Here is a 20734-nt window from a genome sequence, read left to right on the forward strand (position 1 = left end):
AAGCAATGCTTCCTAATTTTTCCACATTCAGTGGCACATCTTTGCTTCATAGGCACTTCCATGTCAGATGCCATTTTGTCAGACTGCCCATTTGCTGCTATCTGTTACACAGCAATAAAATGTAACATGGGAACATTGGTGGGACTACTACTGTACTACTACTGTAGTACAGTACTACTGCACCATCAACATCCTCCTCTGACATTGTGGGCCAACATAATCAAATAAGAGGCATTACTTTTGGAGCAGCCTTCCTATCAACACCATTGACGGAGATACAACTCAGCTCCAAGAAATAAGTTTGTCTGAGATGAAAAACAAGCAGCTGTGAGCTGATTTCTGAAGCTGGTGCAACCTCAGCTGCTGAGACTGAAGGCTGCCATTTTGCTAACAACTTGGGTGACCTGTGGTGCATCCTGGCATCTTCCAGGATTTTACGTCTTCTGAATTCAGAAATCTTTCCATTTACAATTTTAAACAGCAGCAACAGAAAAAACAAAGCAGTTTATGCAAGGTGAATCATTAACCTCAATGCTCTGAATCTTTCTTTAGTCCAGGTCTCCACTGTTGGTAGGAGCGAGTGTACCACCTGGGGCAATTTCCACTTTCACACATTTGACCACGTTAAATTCACTTTTCCTGGAACCTGCACATACGTCTTTGCTTCTCACTGCAATGACAGCTACCAGGACTTCAACATCAAAATCAGACGCAGTGACAAAAACAGTCACCTGATCTACTTCACTGTCACTACTGATGGAGTGATCTTGGAGGTGAAAGAGACAGGCATCACAGTGAATGGGAACCAGTAAGTAAAGATACTGCTGCTGCTTTCTAGTGTTGTGGTCTTATTGCTAGGTATTAGCAAGGTGTGATCTGTCTGAAAAGGTATCCCACCATTCAAAGAGCTGTGTGTGTTAACAGCACACTGAAGAGTGCATTATGAAGAGTCAGTCCATTGTAGTGGAGATGGCAAGAAGAACATAAATGACAGCCCCCAGAGGTCACAGAATCACAGAATCACAGGGTTGGAAGGGACCTCAAGGATCATGAATCTCCAACCCCCCTGCCACAGGCAGGGCCACCACCTCCACATTTAATACTAGACCAGGCTGCCCAGGGCCCCATCCAATCTGGCCATGAACATCTCCAGGGACAGGGTATACAACCTCTCTGGGCAGCCTGTTCCAGAACCTCACCACTCTCTCTGTGAAGAATTTCCCCCTGACATCCAACAACAACGTGTTTAGAAAGGGCAATGTGTATGTAACAAAGCATAAAGCGTAGATTTCCTTGATGCTGCTTTATTCAAGGGTAGGAGAGGGGAAAGTTAAAGTCAACGCTTTAATTATAAAATGGATTTTGTAGAAAATCTGTATTTTTTTTCCAAAGCATTATTTCTGTGGTACTAACCTTAGCATTGTTTGTTGTTACTCAGGAACAGATCATCCTTTCAGAAAAAGTTTACCATTTCCAGACTGTGCAGAAATGGCCCTCCTTTGCAGATCACAGCTTGCCATGGGGTCAAAGAGCACGAAGGGCAGAATTTCTAGAAATCAAAATTCACATCTTTAATTTCAATCTGAAATAAACCAGAAAGTGATCTGAAAATAAAATAAAATAAAAAAGGTTAAAAATACTCCATGAGTATTACAGTGTCCTATTCCCAGCATTTGGGTATGATGGGCTGAGGCAGGCATTGGCTCTGGGAAGGACCCTCACAATATTGTAGGAGAGAAGATCACACACATTATGTACTGTCTTCTATTTATATTCATCCTGAAACAACCAAATAACATCACTCAGATGTATCTCCTAAATTGAAGGGGCAAAAATCTCACATGTTCTAGCCATTTTCTGATCTATTTTTCAGGCTTCAGGAAAGTGAGAATTAATTGGCTTGGTAAGATCAAAAAGTAACACAGGTCTGAGTCACATCTATGCATTGGTAGCAAAACGGACAAAAATATCACTGTAACTTCCAAGTGACAAGGAAAAGCCTGGAGAGATTGTGAGAACCTGTGGATCCTTACATGGAGAGCAATATCCCAGTATTGGGATCTTACTCCCTGTAACACTCTGTGTTAGATCCTCAATTCACATAAAGCAGAGAAGCTACTTTGGTGTCAGTAGAGTGGCTAATGTAATACATTACTGTATGAGCATGTAATGACATGCTCATGATGAAAATTGTGTTGTGGGTTATTAGAATGTCACAGTAGACAAGGTGATAATACTAACACTTAATGCATTAGTGTGGATGCAGGCTGACCTTCATGGCTTATATGCCTCCTTTTGACTCTCATTCTTTTTTCCTGTATACCTGGGAAGCTTTGATTTTTTAAAAAACAATCATTTTGTTCTTTTTTCCCAATGTAATCTGTTTTGTTCCCTCCAATTTCCAGGATCCCTCTGCCCTTCAGCTTGAAGAGTGTCCTGATTGAGGACACCTGTACTTACTTCCAAGTCACCTCCAAGCTGGGTCTGACGCTGAAGTGGAACTGGGCTGACACTCTCCTAGTATGAACAGCCAGTTAGTTGTTTTTCTCTTAGTGAAGCTCATCAATGATGAAAGGCAGGCACCATGTTAATATAAGAAACTGAGGGATAGTGGTGGTGAGGAAGTATCACAGTATTCCATGTTGACAGGGCCTACCACAGTAGGTAATGATTTCAGAAGGCAAGAGAGTGGGGTTGCAATGCCCAGGCCTCTCTAAGCAGTTTTACGCGTCAAAAGATACCACTGTTAATGCTGGAGACAGCACTTGTCTGCTTCCTATATGGGGTACAGCTGGTGATCCTAGCTCTTTCCCAATGCACATCTTTTGTGGGAAACTAATCTGTGTGGTCATTTGAGAAGACCTTGGCATCTCTCATCCCAAGGCATTGCTATGGGGCAATTCCCCAATACACTTTCAGTCCAAAATACCTTCTGCAGTGGTGGTGTATTTAAACTTTTGTGTGTGAGCATTTGTCCTCCTCAGTCAGGAGTGAGATTAAATAAGCAGAAGTTGTTTTGCAGTCCTGAGAGACAGAAAATAAGTGGAAGGTGAACAGAGTGGGAAAAAAAAGTATATATCAGGAAGCAATCGGGAGGTAATTCAGGATCTAATTTAATGAAGTATTTGTCATCCCCCATCCCATCTTGTACTATTTTATATCTGAGACATCATAGGCACCACCTGTGGAGTAGACAGTTTTAGCTTGACACACCTGTGGGAAAGGTATTGCCATTTATAGCTAGACCTGAGCAATGCCAGTATTACCCTCCAAGTATGTAAGAGGGATAAGTTGCAAAAGTTCTATCTAGAAAAGCCATACTGTGTTAACCAGTCTCTGCTGCCTCTATGTATTGGCAGAACAAGTTATGCTGGGCACATCCCTCCATAGAGATTCTATGAAGTTTTCCATTTAGCCTATGAACTAGAAAAAAAATCAGATACTGCTAAAAGCTGACCAGAAACTGATTCTTTGTAGCTTTCAGCATCAGGATACACTTATCTATCCAGTAGTCTGTACTGGGAGACAATGAACCAAGGATCAGTCCAGTATTCAGAATGCTTCAGTTGGCTGTTTGATAGGTAGGACTGCCAGTTGTTGAAAAATCATCTTCCTGTTTAAATTCAGCCTGTCTGTCAGTAGGTTTTATGGCAAGATTGTAATGGAAAATGTAACTGCTACAAACAGGTGATGAGAATTTCTGCCACTATGCTTTTCTGTGGCGAGACATATGGTAATATGCTGCTGATGGGAGAAGAAACCTTTAAACCCTGAGTTTCCTCTTTGCTTTTCTTTCTTAGCTGGACCTGGAAGAAACATATAAAGAGAAAATATGTGGTCTGTGTGGGAACTATGATGGCAATAAGAAGAATGATTTAATTTTGGACGGTAGGCCATGAACACAGCATGCTGAATGTAGGAGTGTGTTATACATCACATGAAACTTGGCATCTGTTTCTTCTATGTGGGGTTTCAGATTTCTGGACAGACATCTTGAAATACCCAAACATTTCCATAGATGGAGCAATTTAAAGGTTTGTGGAATGATTTGAGATTCTCTGCTGCTTGCAAGTGTCTCTCAAACCTCACTGACCCAATTTAATTGCCCACTCGTCATGCAGCAGCATTGCCAAGTTTCCCACTGATTGTACCAAACTTTAAGGCATTTGCAGTCTCAAATGAGGCATGGTTGCATTTCTGCCCTTCTGCTTTCATCACTTTCCAGTTGGGTATCAGGTGTGATTAGTTTTGGCTATGTAATGAAACGAAAGTGCCATGGGTGACCCAGGCAGATTTCACTGAGCATCTCTGCAGAAACCACAGTGCCATCCACTGACATCTTTAGATGCAGTTCTGAGCTGGAAGGAAGGCAGCAAAGCTTGCATTCTATTGTATTTGGTGCAGGACTGAAACCAAAATTTTAACATCATCCTTTTGTGTAATACCTGGGCTTTTTAAGTCCCAAAAAATACACTGTCACCTGCCATTTGGAAAGAATAATTAAATTTCAAACTTTGTCAGAAAGATTTTTCAGATCTAGGATCAAGTGTCTGGTAATGCTTTGGGAAAATATGTCCCTGTACTCAATGCTGTGTGCCTGTTTTCCCATCTTCCTTAGCCTATACAAAGCAGCAAGTTACTGGATGACTGCACATGCTTTAGGTTGCAGTAGTACAATGCAAACTGATCTGTATGACCATTACACATACAAATACAAAATTCTGTAAGATCATATGTGCTCATAAAGAACCAAAGTCTTTGAAAGTGATGAGATGAAATAGAAAAGTCAAGTCTCATGTGATTATTGTTACCATGACTGTCAGCAATTCTTGATAGAAATATGCCAGATTCCTGATCCTAACCCGAATGGAAGTTACACCAGGAAATTATATACTGTGTTATGGTTAAATTGAGGCATTTGGTAAAGATGAGGTACATATTTATAGCAAAATAACTGATCTAAAGGATTGTAGGCAGTTATTCAGATGAATCTGGGTATTTTGCAGGATATAAAATGCACCCAAGGCAGTTTGGGAACTTTCACAAAGTTGAGGATCCATCAGAAAAGTGTCCTGATGTGAGGCCAGATGACCACAGTGGAAGACATCCTACAGAGGATGACAATAGATGCAGTAAATATGTAAGTATGCGTGGCTAAGAAGTATAAACTTTCCTGGACTATTAAAGTCTTGGAGTGACTGTGTTGAAACAAGGGCTATTTAGAGAACAGAATGTTATCTTATACTTGAAGGACTGTCCTACTATAGTGATAAAGAAATAGATAAGTGGGAAAAGATGCAATTTTATGACTGCGTCCAGTCAGAGAAAAAGAACCTAACAGAAAGTTAGACTGGATGACCTCTGGAGGTCCATGTGATCATGGACTTGTATCATCAGAGGTTAGGATTCACATCCATCAGCCTGAAAGTTGCTAAAATGTCAATTACTGCTTTTCTTTTCCTCCTCTTTTTTTTTTTCCCCCTCAGAAAAAGATGTGCAAGAAACTTCTGTCTCGATTTGGAAACTGCCCCAAAGTGGTTGCTTTTGATGATTATGTAGCTACCTGCACTGAGGATATGTGCAACTGTGAGGTTAATTCTTCTCATTCTGATTTGGTTTCCAGCTGCATATGCAGCACTTTAAACCAATACTCTCGAGACTGTGTCCTCAGCAAAGGAGACCCTGGGGAATGGAGAACCAAAGAGCTTTGCTGTAAGTAGTATTGCTCTGGAGGTTAGGATGTTGGACATATGTGCATGAATCCTAATACCAGCAGAGCAAAGAGTTTCCTCCTTCAACTACACTGACTCAATCTGTAGAAGTACTTTGACAGAAATGTTGTTAATGGAAAAGCTTCAGCAAGTTTAACTTGATTTTGCTCAACAATTAGTAACTGTATCTTAGCATCTTCTCTCTTCTTTTTTTTAGTTCTTCTTTGAGTTTTGCCACGCTCATTTAATTCATAACTAACCTCATTTAAAATTTTGATGTCTAGTCCAAAGAAGTAACACAGTAGTATAACATACCTGTTCTTAGCTGCTCCTTTCCTTCCTACTCAGTTGCAACTACTGAGCAGGAAATCTCTGTCAATCTGGGGTGAAGACTAACGGTAGTTCTTCCAAACAGCTGTGTGACTAGGGTGGAAGATTAATGCCAGAATGAGAGTTGCTTGAGGCCTAAATAAAAATAAGTTATTGCAACTCCTGGTGTCTTTTGTTGGTATCATGACTTCAGCCAACCTTGAGTTAGTTAAATAATGTTTAATAGCTAATATTTCCCAATATTATTATTATTTTCTCCAAAGATGAAGTAAAAGCAATCATAAGACATTCCTTTAGAGGGTAACAAGACATGACACATCTGGATAGAAAGTTTTGCAACCAAGATTGAGAAGGGAGGAAAAAGGAGTTGGGCAGTGATGCAATGATTTTTAAGTGTTCATAAATTCATCATTAACATACCACATTTTTCTTTGGTTTTGCAGATCAGGAATGCCCAAGCAACATGGAGTACATGGAATGTGGAAACTCCTGTGCTGACACCTGCGCTGACCCGGAAAGGAGCAAGATATGCAAAGCCCCATGTACAGATGGTTGCTTCTGTCCTCCTGGTAAGGCAGTTTGCTTCTTCCAATAGGCCACACAACAAGGGACAATGAAAGAATATTTCTTTTCAGTTAGTGAGTTGTTTTTTGTTTTTTTCCTTTATGATTTTACACTCAAATCAGTGAATAAACTGTTTCTTCTAGTATAATTTGACAACTTCCTTCTTCTCAGAATCACAGAACCACGGAATCATAGGGATTGAAAGGGACCTCCAGCAATCATTGAGTCCAAGTCCTTGCTAAAGCAAGTTCCCATAGGAAAGTGTCCAGCTGGATTTGGAAGAACCAAATCTCTAAAGATTCAAGATCCTGATGCTGGAGAAGGGGGCAGAAAGGACATTTTTTCAAAAGATGTGGAAAAAGGAGAGCAGTTTTCTAGTTAGTAGAGGTATAGGTGAGGATGTCTGATGAAGTGCCTCCCAGTTACAAGTCTAGGTGTATATGTAGCCTAGTGGAGAATAAGGCTTGCTTTAGGTTGTGTCATATATAAAATAAATGCATTGGCATGTTCATTCATGAGCAGTCTTGCACATGAAGAAGTTGAGGTTTGATCTGTTAGTTTCACTATTAGAAATGGATGGAAACTGGCTGGCACTTGGTAATCCTGCTCATTGTGTAGAACTCCAGTAACGCACAGGGGTATTCTTTGGGATATTTTATCTTATGTTGCTTTCATCTGAGCCCCAGTGAGAATTCTTTCACATCAGTTAATGCCTGAGAGAGCCTGGTGTGTTACTTTTGATAAAACATGCCCCACTCATTTATCTGTAGAAATGATACAAGGTTTTTTTCTTTGTTTTGACCTTCCTTCATGGTGTTCCCCAGACTTACTAAGAAGTATTAACCAACCAATGTGTCTGAACAGGAACTATCCTTGATGACCTCAGTGGCAAAAAATGTGTTCCCAGAGACAGCTGTCCCTGTATGTTTCAAGGCAAAGTCTACTCATCTGGAGGGACTTACTCCACTCCTTGCCAAAACTGGTACTGTTGTGAACTTGATTGCACTAACAAGATAGAGGCAGCTATTGGAAAGCATAGATTAGTTGCATTCTGTTCTTTAATCCTTTTTACTGTTCCTAACATCCTAAGTAATCATGACTGTTCCTAACATCCTAAGTAACCATGGCACTAATGCAAAAACTGGGGTCTGAATAGCAACAACGTTTGGAAAAACTTTGAGGCAACCCTCTACCACACATTGCTATCACCCTCACTTGGAGTTGCCAGCAAGTATTAAGCCTGGGATACCAAAATGCAGAAAAATGAGACTCTTTGCCATTAGTTTAGAAGCATTGGCCTCTATAAAGTGTAGCAATTCCATGCTAGTGAGTAATTTTCCAACCACTGCTAGATCTCTAAAGGGCTGTTCCAAAGCTTGGATCTCAAAGAATTACTCTGTGGTGCATGGCTGGGTAGAGCAGAAGTTCTGCAAATCCCTTTGGATTAACTATTTCCTACCCCATTCCCAAAGAAAGGAAATACTCCCAAAAACCCGAATTTTGAACGGCTCTGAGTGGTTCCCATATAGCTGTAGGCTCAGCCTTCGCAAAACCTGAACATGGCCTGGCTGTTCTCCTCTTGCATTAACAGCTCTAATTTTCACATCTGCTCATTAATTCAGCCTCTGAAAATTTGCAACAGCAACTTACTGAATCATCAATAGCATGAAGTGATACAAGATCCTGTTTGAAGAGGCTATTTCTTTTAAAAAGTTAAGTAAGCGATTTAGGCCTTGGAAAATATTTCTTATTTGACCAACTCAGTGTCTCTGAAGGATATAGCATGAAAGCCCAGTGCAATTAACTCATACTGACAGACAAGTAGGGTTTTAATATAAAATCTTTCTCCCTCAGGGATTTAATAAGCAGCTGAAAAACAAGCAGCTGATGAGACAAAAAAAAAAAAAAGAGGAACTGATCAGATATAGATCTCAACCTTTGCTCTTTTGCAGCTATATTTATTCTAACTACTCATTTTTGTGTTTTGTACAGTACTTGCAAAGGGGGCCACTGGAGCTGTATCTCTCTGCCTTGTTCTGGAAGCTGCAGTATAGATGGAGGATTCCACATAACAACATTTGATAATAAGAGGTTCAGTCTTCATGGTAACTGCCATTATGTCTTAGCTAAGGTATGAACAATCTCCCATTTCACTCCTGAATCTCTAGAGTAACATGAAGCATTAAGCTGTGCTGGAGCTCTGTATGACTTTGTTTGATTAAATGGCCTCAGTCCAGCAATGCACTTCAATACACACTCAGTGTTAAACCACATACATTTTTCTATTTGCAGTGGACTGCAGTTCAACTGTGATGCTAAGCATCAAGCTTTTGCATTTTCAACACAGTTCTACATCCCTTTTTTTTGACGAATTTGTTTTCTTACTGGATATATTAATGTAATAATTAAATAATGATTAAAAATTATGATTAAAGCATTTCTCCTGAAGCTTTCTTCATGTGTGACTGTAGAAATGAAGTGGATAAGCTGATTCCATCACAAAAAGTTGAGTATTATGTGACTCTGCACATACACTGTCCACACAGCTTGATGCAAGGAAAGAGTAAAGGGGAAAGGCAGTGAACATCATTGGGTTTGGAAGTGAAATTCAGCAACTTGCAGTTAGAAATTAAATGCCCCAGATCTTTCATTCTTACATTTTAGCCTTTCAGAGATGTATTTTTTTCCTTTTATTATAGCATGCTAATGATTTCTGCACATCCCTTTTCTCACCTGTTTTCAGAACACCAATGACACATTTGTGGTGATTGGAGAGATCATCCAGTGTGGGACATCAAAGACAATGACTTGCTTAAAGAATGTCTTAGTCACACTAGGAAGAACAGTAAGTAACTTGCTTTAGCTGGCACACAGAATGTCACTTTTATTTAGGTCCACAGAGCTCATTTATGTTCTCTAATACCATGGACTCTTTCTGGTCTGGTGCAGTCCTGGGACTGCAAGATTAATGGCAGCGGATGATGCAGCGCATGTGTTTATTAGCTTTGTTCTACAGGAGTTATTTTCTTCCCAGTTTTTTGGATTCTGGCTTTTCCATTTTCTTTCGAGGTGAATGGCTCAAAATTATCCTTGTCAGTTTTTCCCGTCTTTTCCATAACTTCAAACTTTTCATTCACTTCTTTTTGAAGGATGGAGATTTCTACTGGACCCAAGTATTTTTTACAAAAATTTTGATTCCTGAGGTTTTCCCCAATGAAAAAAATGAAGTATTAGGTATGTCACATATCCAGTGGGATGCATCAGAACCCATAAGTAGCAACTCGAGAGCAATTCTCAAAAAGATAGCTAACTTCCTAGATATGCAAGAGCAATTATCCAAGGCTGTTACCTGTGGAGAGGGTTTTTCATTTTGTTATAGTCTACAAATTTGTTCTGTGCCATTGCATGGAATCCAGACATTGAGTTATATTTGCCCCAGAGGTAACCATATTCTGAAGACATTGCTTCTTAATGCTTAAGGAAGCTTGTCAGGTTGTTACTGTCTGTCTCATGTGCATTCATTTCCATGGGCTTTTTTCATTTTCTCTACAGACTATAAAAATCTGTTCCTGTGGAAATATCTACATGAACAATTTCATTGTGAAGCTTCCAGTAAGCAAAGGTAAATGTCTTTTTCCACAACTCTCTCAGAACAGCCTCCATCAATTTACAGTTTGATTCCTGCTCCTGTCTCTGAAGAACCCGATCCTGCCCATTATAAGGTCACTGATTTAGGTGGATACAGTCTGGGACTCCCTGGGGGATTCCTGTGTTACACTGAATGTGCTGGTAAAACGGAGTTCCTGTTTTCTCAGCCTCATAAAGGTTTGTGAAGTACTTTTTTTCCTTTCACTTTTTCCTCTCTAGATGGCATCACCATCTTCAGACCCTCAACATTTTTCATCAAAATCTTGAGCTCAGCTGGAGTACAGATTCAAGCGCAAATGAAACCTTTGATGCAGCTCTCCATAACAGTTGATCACTCTTATCAGAATGGCACATCTGGTAGGAACTATCATATTCTTTCAGTTCACTCTTTAACAACTTGTAGCTGCTTATCTATAACTTTAAGTGAACAAAATATTTGATTTTATATTGACTTTTTTTTATGTTAGAACCTGTGATTAAATCTACACCTTTCTGCAACAAAAGATTGGCCAAAACCTTCAATTTGCTGAAAATAAACTCTGTGATGTTTAGTGTGTGCAGATCTTTTGGACTCTATCTGTAAAAACGTGCTACCATCAGAGTCTTGTGAGATGCAGGCAGTGTTCTCAGTTTTGCCATCGATCTCCTGTTAACATCATTTAAGCTTTTTGTGTCTCTGTTTCCTACCTGTGTGATTGGATAACATCTGATCCCTCCAACTCATTTTGGTTTGCTTTTGCCATTTTCTTTGACTGTAAATTTTGGAGAAGGGACTTCTCTGCCTGCTAGTGATTACTGTATCATATTTATGCAGCTTCCAATTTCTGTGCTCTCACTAATACAGGAAATAACAGTTATTCACTAAAGACATGGTCCTGTCTGATTTGTGGGGACATCAGGAAAATGAGCTTCTTTCAGGCAAGCACCATTATAGAGATAAGGGTGTTAATCTTGAAGTCATTGCTTTTCCCACTTGTATTATGATTTCTTCTTCCTTCTCTTCTTCCTCTTTTTTTTATCCCTACTGCCATCCACTCAAGGTCTTTGCGGCAATTTCAATAACATCCAGACTGACGATTTCAGAACAGCCACTGGAGCTGTAGAAGATTCAGCTGCTGCTTTCGGTAACTCTTGGAAAACCAGAGCCAGCTGTTTTGATGTCGAGGACAGCTTTGAAGATCCTTGTTCAAACAGTGTGGATAAAGGTAGCAGGCTTTTCATCCCTGAGTTATCAGTGCTAAATAATTTTCATGTGATAAATAACTGAAAAAGCTTTAGAAGTCTCATAAACATCAACTGTCTCTGCCTTTGAGGCTATTTCTAGAGAGAACACGTTGCTTTCTGTGAGCCTCTATGGTGACAGCTTTGGTTTTTTTAAAAAGCAAAACAAAGCAAAACAAAATATACAGTTCTGGAAAAAGGGCCAGCACCTTCTTTGCTGATGACTTGAAAAGCACACACAGCATCAATGAGAGCAATTTAGGCTTAAGGCAGAGCATAATTGGTTGTCAGTATTTGGGCCCAATCTTCCAACCCAGGTTGCTACAGCTGTGCTGGGCTTAATAAGTTATCATCACTACTGACTTCAGCAGGCACTGTACTGTACCAGGTGCCTGTCCAGATTCTCATTTTGACTGGATTTGAATATATAGGAGATTTACAGTGTAGTCTCCTAGGTATTATCATATATTGTAACATCTCACTTATTATGATATGCTTTGTGTAATACCTTGACCATATTTCATGAGGAATTAGACAAGTTTAATGGAAAACAATGAAAATGGGGAGGTTTCTTGTCAGATACTTTGTAAATCCAGCCATTGTAATAGTGTTAGTATTAGGAGGATGAAACCTTTATTTCAGGAAAATGACTGTTCACTCTGTTTATGCCCACTATTTCCTTCCGCATTATTGGAACACTTCAGGACTTTCTAGAAGTGTGTGATAACTTGTAAGAAAACAAATTCAAGTAGTAATTTGGTTTAAGTAACTGTGGACAATATTTTTTCCCATTCAGAAAAATTTGCCCAACATTGGTGTGCTCTTCTGTCTAATACGAGCAGTACATTTGCTGCCTGCCATTCTGTTGTAGACCCTTCTGTGTACATCAAGGTAAGCCAGTAGTCTAAATCAGTGGTTTGTTCTCATCCAGAAGCTGGTCTGCCAGGGAGGTGGTCTGGTCTTTGGGAGTTAAATGGATTATAGTCATGTGAGTTTGCAAAGAAGTTCACTGATGCTGATGAGAAAAATAAAATGAGAGTTTATGCAAGACACAGTGGGTCTTTTTGCCTGCTGTCCTGAAAATACTGATTAAGTGACTGTCTTCCATGAGCAGCACTGCCATCACCGACAGTCCTGTTGCATGATCCTGAAGAAAAATAAGTCAAATGGAGTTTGCTGCTTTTGAAAACTGTTCAGTCTTAAAAAAGATAAATCAGTGTTTCTGTTTGGAATCAAGCCAAGAGGTTTTGATGTCATGATTTCATTTAAAATTGATATCCAGTGGGAGAATATACACTACTTTTACAATATTCATATTTCGTTTATTACTGTGGAAGGACGTTACTCTATTTGTATTTAAAATGCAGGAAGCTGCCCATAACAGCTCATGGTGCTCGGCTGTATAACATCACTGATGAGCTAGCAAGTTCCCACATTTCTGTGCATAGTAAAGCAGTTTCTGCAAAAACTGCAGAAAATTCATGTAGGGTTTGTGTGAGATACAGCTTACTTAGAAAATACATGAGCCTGAAATTTTGCGTAAGATTTTATGTGTCTTCAGATACCTATTAGTCAGATAACTGTGGCTTACCCTTTACCCCATTAAATTGCTGAATATTTCCCTGCTCTTTCTGTGAACCAGGCCTAATACCCATGTCCTTTTCTGTCCCCTAGAGATGTATGTACGATACCTGCAATGCTGAGAAGAGTGAAGTTGCACTGTGTAGTGTGCTCTCTACTTACTCCAGAGACTGTGCTGCAGCAGGCATGACCCTTCAGGGCTGGAGGCAGGGGATCTGTGGTATGCATCCCTATAATGTCTTGAGGGGGACGTAGGGGAACATCTTCAGACTGCAGTCTGTGGCAGCTTGTAGCTTCTGAGCTCAGTCAAGCTCATAGATCTTTGAAAAATAGAATAAGCATATATAAGATCTTTAAAAACCTCTACCTGCCAATATCACTTCATGAAGAGGTTCTTAGGATGCATGCTCCTTGCGTATCCATCACGTGAGTTCTGTATTGAATCACAAGGAGTCACAGATTAGTTTAGCATCCATGGCTTCCCAGTGCATTGTAATCCTGACAGGTTTTTTACAGTACTTCTCAACTTTTCTGTCTCAGGCATTGGCCATGCACACAGTATTGTTCTCATTCATTGCCTTTTTCAAGCTATAACTTGACTTTTAATAAATAAGTGTTGCTTTTTTTTCTGAGAACATGAAAGTGTTGAAAAGTATATTCATCTCAGGACTATCTAAGAATAAATAAAAGTTTCTTGGAATGTAAGTGTATATTTGAGCATGTACATAGTCAGTAAATCCTACGTTAGGAGTCCACAAATAAGTATCTATTTATATGCTACTGCCAGAATTTATTATGGGATGCTATCGGAGCTGAGAGTAAAATTCATGAGTTGTAGTTTCTGAATTTTAGTACGAAATTTTCCATTTTTCAATTAATTACCAGGTAGTTCAAGTGAGATTTACCTGCTTCAACACGAAAATAGATGTATGGGCTTCTTAATAACTTATCTGAATAAGAAAGATAACAAGGATGATTTTTATGCAGCTATGATATATTTTATTACCTGAGCTAGAGGCCAAGTGGAATGTTTAATAGAAACGATGCAGCTGGTGCTTTGTAGAAGGCATGGAAGGTTGGAGTAAGAACAGTTTAACAAGTCTGTGCTGAAATAATTATAAGGGAACACAATGCAGTCTACAGCCTGTTATCCTAGAGTCATGCAGATTTACGCACTAGCCAGTCCCTGTCTATGGAGAGATTTGTTGTCAGGATAGAATTACTGACACACTGCACACCAAAGCAAGACAATTCTGCTGCATGGGTCTGAAAAACTGACCCATGACACAATAGGCAATATTGACTCAAACAGTGCAGTAACCTTGAGAAAAGTTCTAATGGCTTAATTATCATGATCATTTTAGACTTTTTTTTTTTTTTTTAAGAGGAAATAATCTTTTGGGAACATGCCTGTGATAAGATTGAAGGTTGTGCTATTCAGGAGTGAAGAAGTAAATGGGCCAGAACAACTGCACTCTCAGTGCTCTGTCCCTTGGTGGCAGGTGGGAAGGGTCTTTCAGCTCCTGCAGCTGTGTGCAGCTCTGCTGCACTGCAGGCACAATCTGAGACAGGTTATGTTGCACAGGGTGGCTGCAGTGCAGTCAGTAGAGTGTATGAGAAAGAAAACCCCACTAGCTAATGGAAGGCAGTTCGTATGTATGGCAGTCCTTAGTGGAAACACAAACCATTAGCTGAGCTACTCGTTTCTGGGATTAGTAGTCTCTTCTAAATCACATCACTGTTCTCCTTGTGCATGCTGCCTTGAAACTATCTTTGGTGTGCTCATGTGCTATGCACTTATGCCTCCGTTGTGATACCCACATAATCTAAGATTACAAATCTGTGACTGTGGGTACTGTGATAAAATAACCTTTTTCTTACCAGATCTAGCTTTACCAAAATTGGTCTTTTCCCACCAAATAATTGAAGGGAGAAAGGAGACACATTTGTTAGAAATTATATTATTAATAATTAATAATTGAAACACCCACTCAGAGAAATCTTTTGGTATGTTAGATGGATCGTGATATAAACTAGAGTTCAAGGACTTTATTAATATCTTTCTTACTTGACCTATTGTGATTTCCGTATACCAGTTGCTGCATCCTCATAACACTCCTATGAAATATGAAAATATGGCCAGCCTAACTGACCCATGGGATATCATGCCTGCTCCAGCTGAGAGCAGGAAACCAACTGGCTTTTGTTGGTGGAGGTGGTTTTCCATCTGTACACACATCTAGCACACAAACTAATCTAAGAAAGCATACAATGGTCATTGACTGGAAAACCATACAGAGCTTTGTTTAAGCATGGAGAGCCTATGGCTGATATGGTGATAATACTGCTGCAAAGATTAGCGCAGTTCCCCATAAGCAACCCTCCTGTACCTTCTGGTACCTTCGTGCATGTCTGAAAAACAAAGCAGTGGGTCTTATCTGTGGGGATCTGAGTCAAAAAGAGGTCCAAGAGGACTAGGTCCCTAGTTCTCACTGAATTTCAGAAGAATCTGGGTGCCAGCCTTTCTTGAAAGTCGCATTCCTGATATTTCCTTACACAACATGATCCTACTGATCCCTACTGCAGATTTTATGGCAGAGTTTTAAAGTTAATATTTTTTGTTAGCGCATAAAGATTAATCAGCTTTTCGTTGTCTTACAGGTTTAGTTGAGATCTATAGATTTTTAGTGTTTAACTGTTTGATCCACCCAACAGGGTGCTTAAAAATTTGGTTTCTCATTTCTTTAAAGGATAAAAAGAAGAGGTACCATCAAATGATTAGCAAGTTCCTTATCACTGCCCATTTAATGTCTAAAGTTAACCCTGTAAAATAGCTCAATTCTTCTTTTTTTTTTTTTTTTTCCTTTCCAAATAAATCATTAGTTAGGGATAGAAAATTCATTTTTATCTACATGGAGAAGCGAGAAGTTACTGGCTTCAATTCTTGACATAAGATGGAATTGTAGATTTTACAAATACAAAATGACACTGACTCTTATTCAGTCAAGATACACCCTCTTGGGTATTTCAGAATTCAACCTCACCTAGTTTTAGGCAGGCTTATGTGAGCAGGCTTCTCCCAGACCACTGGGAGACAAGGTGTTCTGGTTAGGAAAATGTACTTTTATGGATCTCAACTTGCAGAGAGCTGCTTTAACAGCATGAATGATGATTGAACAGAGAATGCCATACATCCATTTTATTTCTCTTGCAAAGATCCCTCAGAGGAGTGTCCTGAGACTATGGTTTATAACTATAGCGTGAAGTACTGCAACCAGTCTTGCCGCTCGCTGGATGAAGCTGATCCGCTGTGTAAAGTTCAGATTGCTCCTATGGAGGGCTGTGGTTGCCCTGAAGGGACCTACCTCAATGATGAGGAGGAATGTGTGACTCCAGATGACTGTCCATGCTACTACAAAGGCAAGATTGTTCAGCCTGGCAACTCTTTTCAGGAAGACAAGCTGTTGTGGTAAGCTGCACTAATGATACAAAGGTTGAATACCTGGGCTTGCTGGGGAAGTCCCTGCTCTAATCCTTGAATGTGGTCATTTTACTGAAAGGAATCATGATTAATTTCTGCTTGATTTTACAAAAGCAAATGATCTCCTGGCAGGACTGGCAGCCACAGTGAAGATTAAGATCCTACATTGCTGCTGACAAACAAGAACTTTAAAACATGTAGTGTTTGTGACCTGTCTCTATGCAACGTTCACTGTTGTGTAAAAAAATACTCACTTGCAGCAGGAGCAAGATAGGGGCTTTGAGAGGGGAGTTTCTGGCTTTGTGATGAAAAGGAGTCCAAAACATCCCCCTAGCATCATCCTGCAGGCTGTTAAAAAAAATGTTGCTCAAGGGAAAAAAGCAAAATCTCAGGTTTTAAACATAAGGAGAAAACTAGGGAGGTGAATACTAAAGGTAAGGTAATTCTCTTGCATCTCCAGTGCAAAACAACTGCCTTTTCCTCATTTTCAGCCAGCTCATGGTAGCAAATAAATGCAAACAAATATCACAAGAGGGCTGAATTATGCAAACAGGGTATTTTTATTTTTAGATGTGTTTTCTCTTTCTCTCTTCCAACTCTTGGATTTCTCTCTGAAAATTTTTTGACTGCTTTGTAGATGCAAATTCGCTCAGTAATTTAGGAGGCCTCTTACTTAAGAAGGTATTACTCCCATCTCACAGAGTGGAAGAGAAATGCTGAGGAAACTCTTGATTTAGGAAAGGCATACACTAAACTAGTGGCAGATGAAAGGAAAGAATTTCATGTTTAGATCTTCCTTCTGGGGATGGCAATTCACATCTGTACCAAATATTAATTTTGCTGGGAATTTGTTATTTGTGTTACTAGCAAAGCTTCGCAGAGGCTTTCTCTCTAGTGAGAGAGACAAATGTGAAGAGCTGATGTGTTTCATTTTATGGAATCTCTTTAGCAAATGCATTCAAGGAAGATTAGACTGCATTGGAGAAACTGTCCTGGTAAAAGGTGAGATTTTGTTAAATAATAGCATTATAGTGTCAGCTAGTGTTTATAATGTTTCTCTGTACATCTCTTGCTTTCTGTAGCATTTTAGTCTTTTGCACATTTTTACTTTCTCCCTGTAATTTGTGAGTTATTGGTAACAGTTGTCTTTATAAGAATGTCCCCAGAGTTGCTGAATTCTTTAAAAGTTGATACTTCCCCAAGCTCAGAGGTTGTTTGCCTCCTCCTGTTGGTAGACAGAATGGAAATCTAATGGAAACTGTAAATGAGAGACATATGCTACCCTCTGAAATGCCCAATTCAGTCACACAGAGGGGCTGATGACATCCTTATCACTTTCACCAAATGACCCTCCTACAATGTTCTCCATCCCATAGATTGCCCAGCTCCTATGTACTACTTCAACTGCAGCTCGGCGGGTCCTGGTGCCATTGGATCAGAGTGTCAGAAGAGCTGTAAGACGCAGGACATGCACTGTGTAAGGGCTTCACCTTCTGTCACGAGAGTGGGACAACATGATTGTGCACGTCTGATTGTCCTGAACAAATGCCAGCAGTAACAGATTACACTGTTCACAAGACCAGTCGCCCCACTGATAACACTGCAGCTGCAGCTGCTCACCTAGCTGTGACGCCTGTAGCCTGATTGTTATTAACTTACTGGCACGTAAGATTTTGAAAAGGCAATCCAAAAAGTCTGAAGTGCAGCACTAACACTTCTGGTTCCCTGTACGTTCTGTGCATTAATATATTGCCTTGTATCATGTTTTTATATATGCAGTACGTCACAGAATGTGTCTCTGGCTGCATGTGTCCCGATGGGCTGGTGTTGGATGGCAATGGGGGATGTATTCCCAAAGACCAATGCCCATGTGTCCATGGAGGGCACTTTTATAAACCTGGCGAAACCATCAGAGTTGACTGCAACACATGGTATGTTATTCCAGGGAGTCTCATTTTGTAACAAAGGCTGTTAAAAATAGTGCATAGTACACCCATGGGGCAGGATGCCTTTGAAACCTTTCTCTTCACCATCAGAATCATTAAACATCTAGTAAAAATTAACAAAAGGGAGCATTCCCTCTCTGCACCACAATGCATGAGCCTGTATTTAAGGGAATGGGTACCAAATGTCAAAGAATTTCTATCATTTTTTACAAACTGCTTCCACTCCAGCTTTAGAAATCCCAGACACATCCAGGCTGGTTTGTGGCTGCTCATTGTATAAGGAAGAATGGAGTCTGTCACTCAGCTCACCCCCAGAAAAGGGCTGAATGTAGAGGAAGGAGGAACCACAGTGATCTTGCAGCAACCTGCAATTCTTCTGGGTGCACAGATCTCCCAGTAAGACAGATGAATGCTCCAGTTGTTCCAACTGCTGGTACAACACTGCTGTAGTTCTCATAGATATTATTTATCGTGGTGGGTAAAATTCTTTGAATCCTTACCCATTATTTAGTGAGAAAATAAAAGAAGATAACAGCCAGAAACACTGCTTTGATTATCACTAGTACAAGCAATACGTTTAACATGTGAGGCCAAACCCTGATAAGCAGTTGTTCTCCCAGAGGCCATTAAGAGGTTTTATTGCAGTGAGGTCTTTGTTTTCTTATGAGAACAGATCGCACACAGGGAAAATAACTGCAGAGTATCTGTGCTAAGGGAACAACAACAAAAATTTTCTGTCTGTGCTGTCCCTCAGCTGGAGGTGAAGTCTGCCAGGGGAGGGTGGGAGGTAGTGTTGGTTTGCACACCGTGATAAGGAACTGAACTGGCTGCAAGGTATGTTAAATATGGTTGAATTATTATTATATTATTGTTAGTTCTTCATCTTGAACTTAGGTCTTAAATCCCCACTGTCTGCTGTCAGGCCTTAATGATTACAGTGCTATTTAGAAAAAAAAAATCAAAATACACATTGTGTCTTGGTAGAAAAAATGAATTTTGTAATTAGCAGTCCATTATATGGCATGGTCTCAGAGTAGATTACTTTGAAGCACTGCAGAGGATTCAACTTTCAGTTATTCAGCCTATGTTTGGAGTTAAGGAAAAAACACACCTCATACAAAGATGGTGAACCTTTGCATTTCAACCCCCAGCACCTGTAACAAAAGGCAGTGGAACTGCACAGACAATCCCTGCAGAGGAACCTGCACTGTGTATGGCAACGGGCACTACATGAGCTTTGATGGGGAGAAGTTTGATTTCCTGGGAGACTGTGACTATATCTTAGCTCAGGTATCCCACTTTTTGTATTCTTATCCACGTGCTCTTCACAGCTTACACTGCAAGGTTCCATTTGAGAAATGATTTGATAAGACAAGGAAAAATGGTTTCAAACTAAAGGAGGGGAGGTTTAGACTGGATTTGAGGAAAAAGTGTTTTACAGTAAGGGCAGTGAGACACTGGAACAGATCGTCCAGAGAGGCAGTGGATGCCCCATCCCTGGAGGCACCCAAGGTCAGGCTGGAGGGGCTCTGAGAACCTGATCTAGTGCAGATGTCCCTGTTCATTGCAGGGTTGTTGAACCAGATGGACTTTAAGGGTCCCTTCCAGCTCAAATGATTCTATGATTCTATAAAGGCTGTCTCATGTAAAGTAATGAACACCGGTGAGCTGAGCTGAGCCCCCCCTGCTCTTGTACTCAGAGCAGATACATATCTTCCATACAAAACCAAAGCAATTAACCCTCAGAAATGACACAAGAGGGCACTGTGTGATCCTAAATGATTAACTTCTGGGCTGGGCTGCCCTTTCCTGGTGTAAATCCACCATCTGCAAAGGAGGGGATTGATGTGGCATTGAAAATTAATGTTTCTCTGGATCATTCAAGAGTGACAGTAGGGACAGCAGGTTGACAGAGCATCCTGATCTAGCTGTAGGTGTCCCTGTTCACTGCAGGGGAGTTGGACCAGATGGCCTTTAAGGTCCCTTCCAATTCAAATGATTCTGTGATTCTATTTTATTTATTTATTTATTTATTTACATCAAAAGCATGTAGAAGTTAGCATATGGATCTCAACTCATGTACCACAATTACATGTAATAAGGTAGTACTGAATGAGACACTTTCTCATCTCCAAATCACAGTTGTTTTTGCTAATATTGAGAAAAAAGTATTTAAAAACGTATTGGCTATGCAGGACTGGTGTTATGACAGGCTCCTTTTTTTACCTCAGCTTTTCTCTTTGAAATTCCTG

General features: G+C 40.0%; 1 protein-coding gene across 1 annotated transcript in view; it reads left to right on the forward strand.

The window, feature by feature from the left end:
- LOC122187192 (mucin-5B) overlaps nt 1–20734 on the forward strand; it is a 41766-nt gene that overhangs the window by 2403 nt on the left and 18629 nt on the right. The window contains exons 2-20 of the mRNA XM_042884470.1: nt 553–808; nt 2406–2520; nt 3801–3888; nt 5007–5140; nt 5487–5712; nt 6485–6610; nt 7470–7587; nt 8598–8736; nt 9349–9450; nt 10158–10227; nt 10473–10610; nt 11294–11458; nt 12271–12365; nt 13149–13275; nt 16272–16524; nt 17486–17538; nt 17913–18013; nt 18316–18467; nt 19634–19772. Of these exons, the coding sequence (XP_042740404.1) occupies nt 553–808; nt 2406–2520; nt 3801–3888; nt 5007–5140; nt 5487–5712; nt 6485–6610; nt 7470–7587; nt 8598–8736; nt 9349–9450; nt 10158–10227; nt 10473–10610; nt 11294–11458; nt 12271–12365; nt 13149–13275; nt 16272–16524; nt 17486–17538; nt 17913–18013; nt 18316–18467; nt 19634–19772 (2597 nt within the window). The remainder of the gene's footprint in view (nt 1–552; nt 809–2405; nt 2521–3800; nt 3889–5006; nt 5141–5486; nt 5713–6484; nt 6611–7469; nt 7588–8597; nt 8737–9348; nt 9451–10157; nt 10228–10472; nt 10611–11293; nt 11459–12270; nt 12366–13148; nt 13276–16271; nt 16525–17485; nt 17539–17912; nt 18014–18315; nt 18468–19633; nt 19773–20734) is intronic.

Source organism: Lagopus leucura, unplaced genomic scaffold, assembly GCF_019238085.1.
Source record: "Lagopus leucura isolate 7727_CA_CO unplaced genomic scaffold, USGS_WTPT01 Super-Scaffold_100044, whole genome shotgun sequence".
Lineage (NCBI taxonomy): Eukaryota > Metazoa > Chordata > Aves > Galliformes > Phasianidae > Lagopus > Lagopus leucura.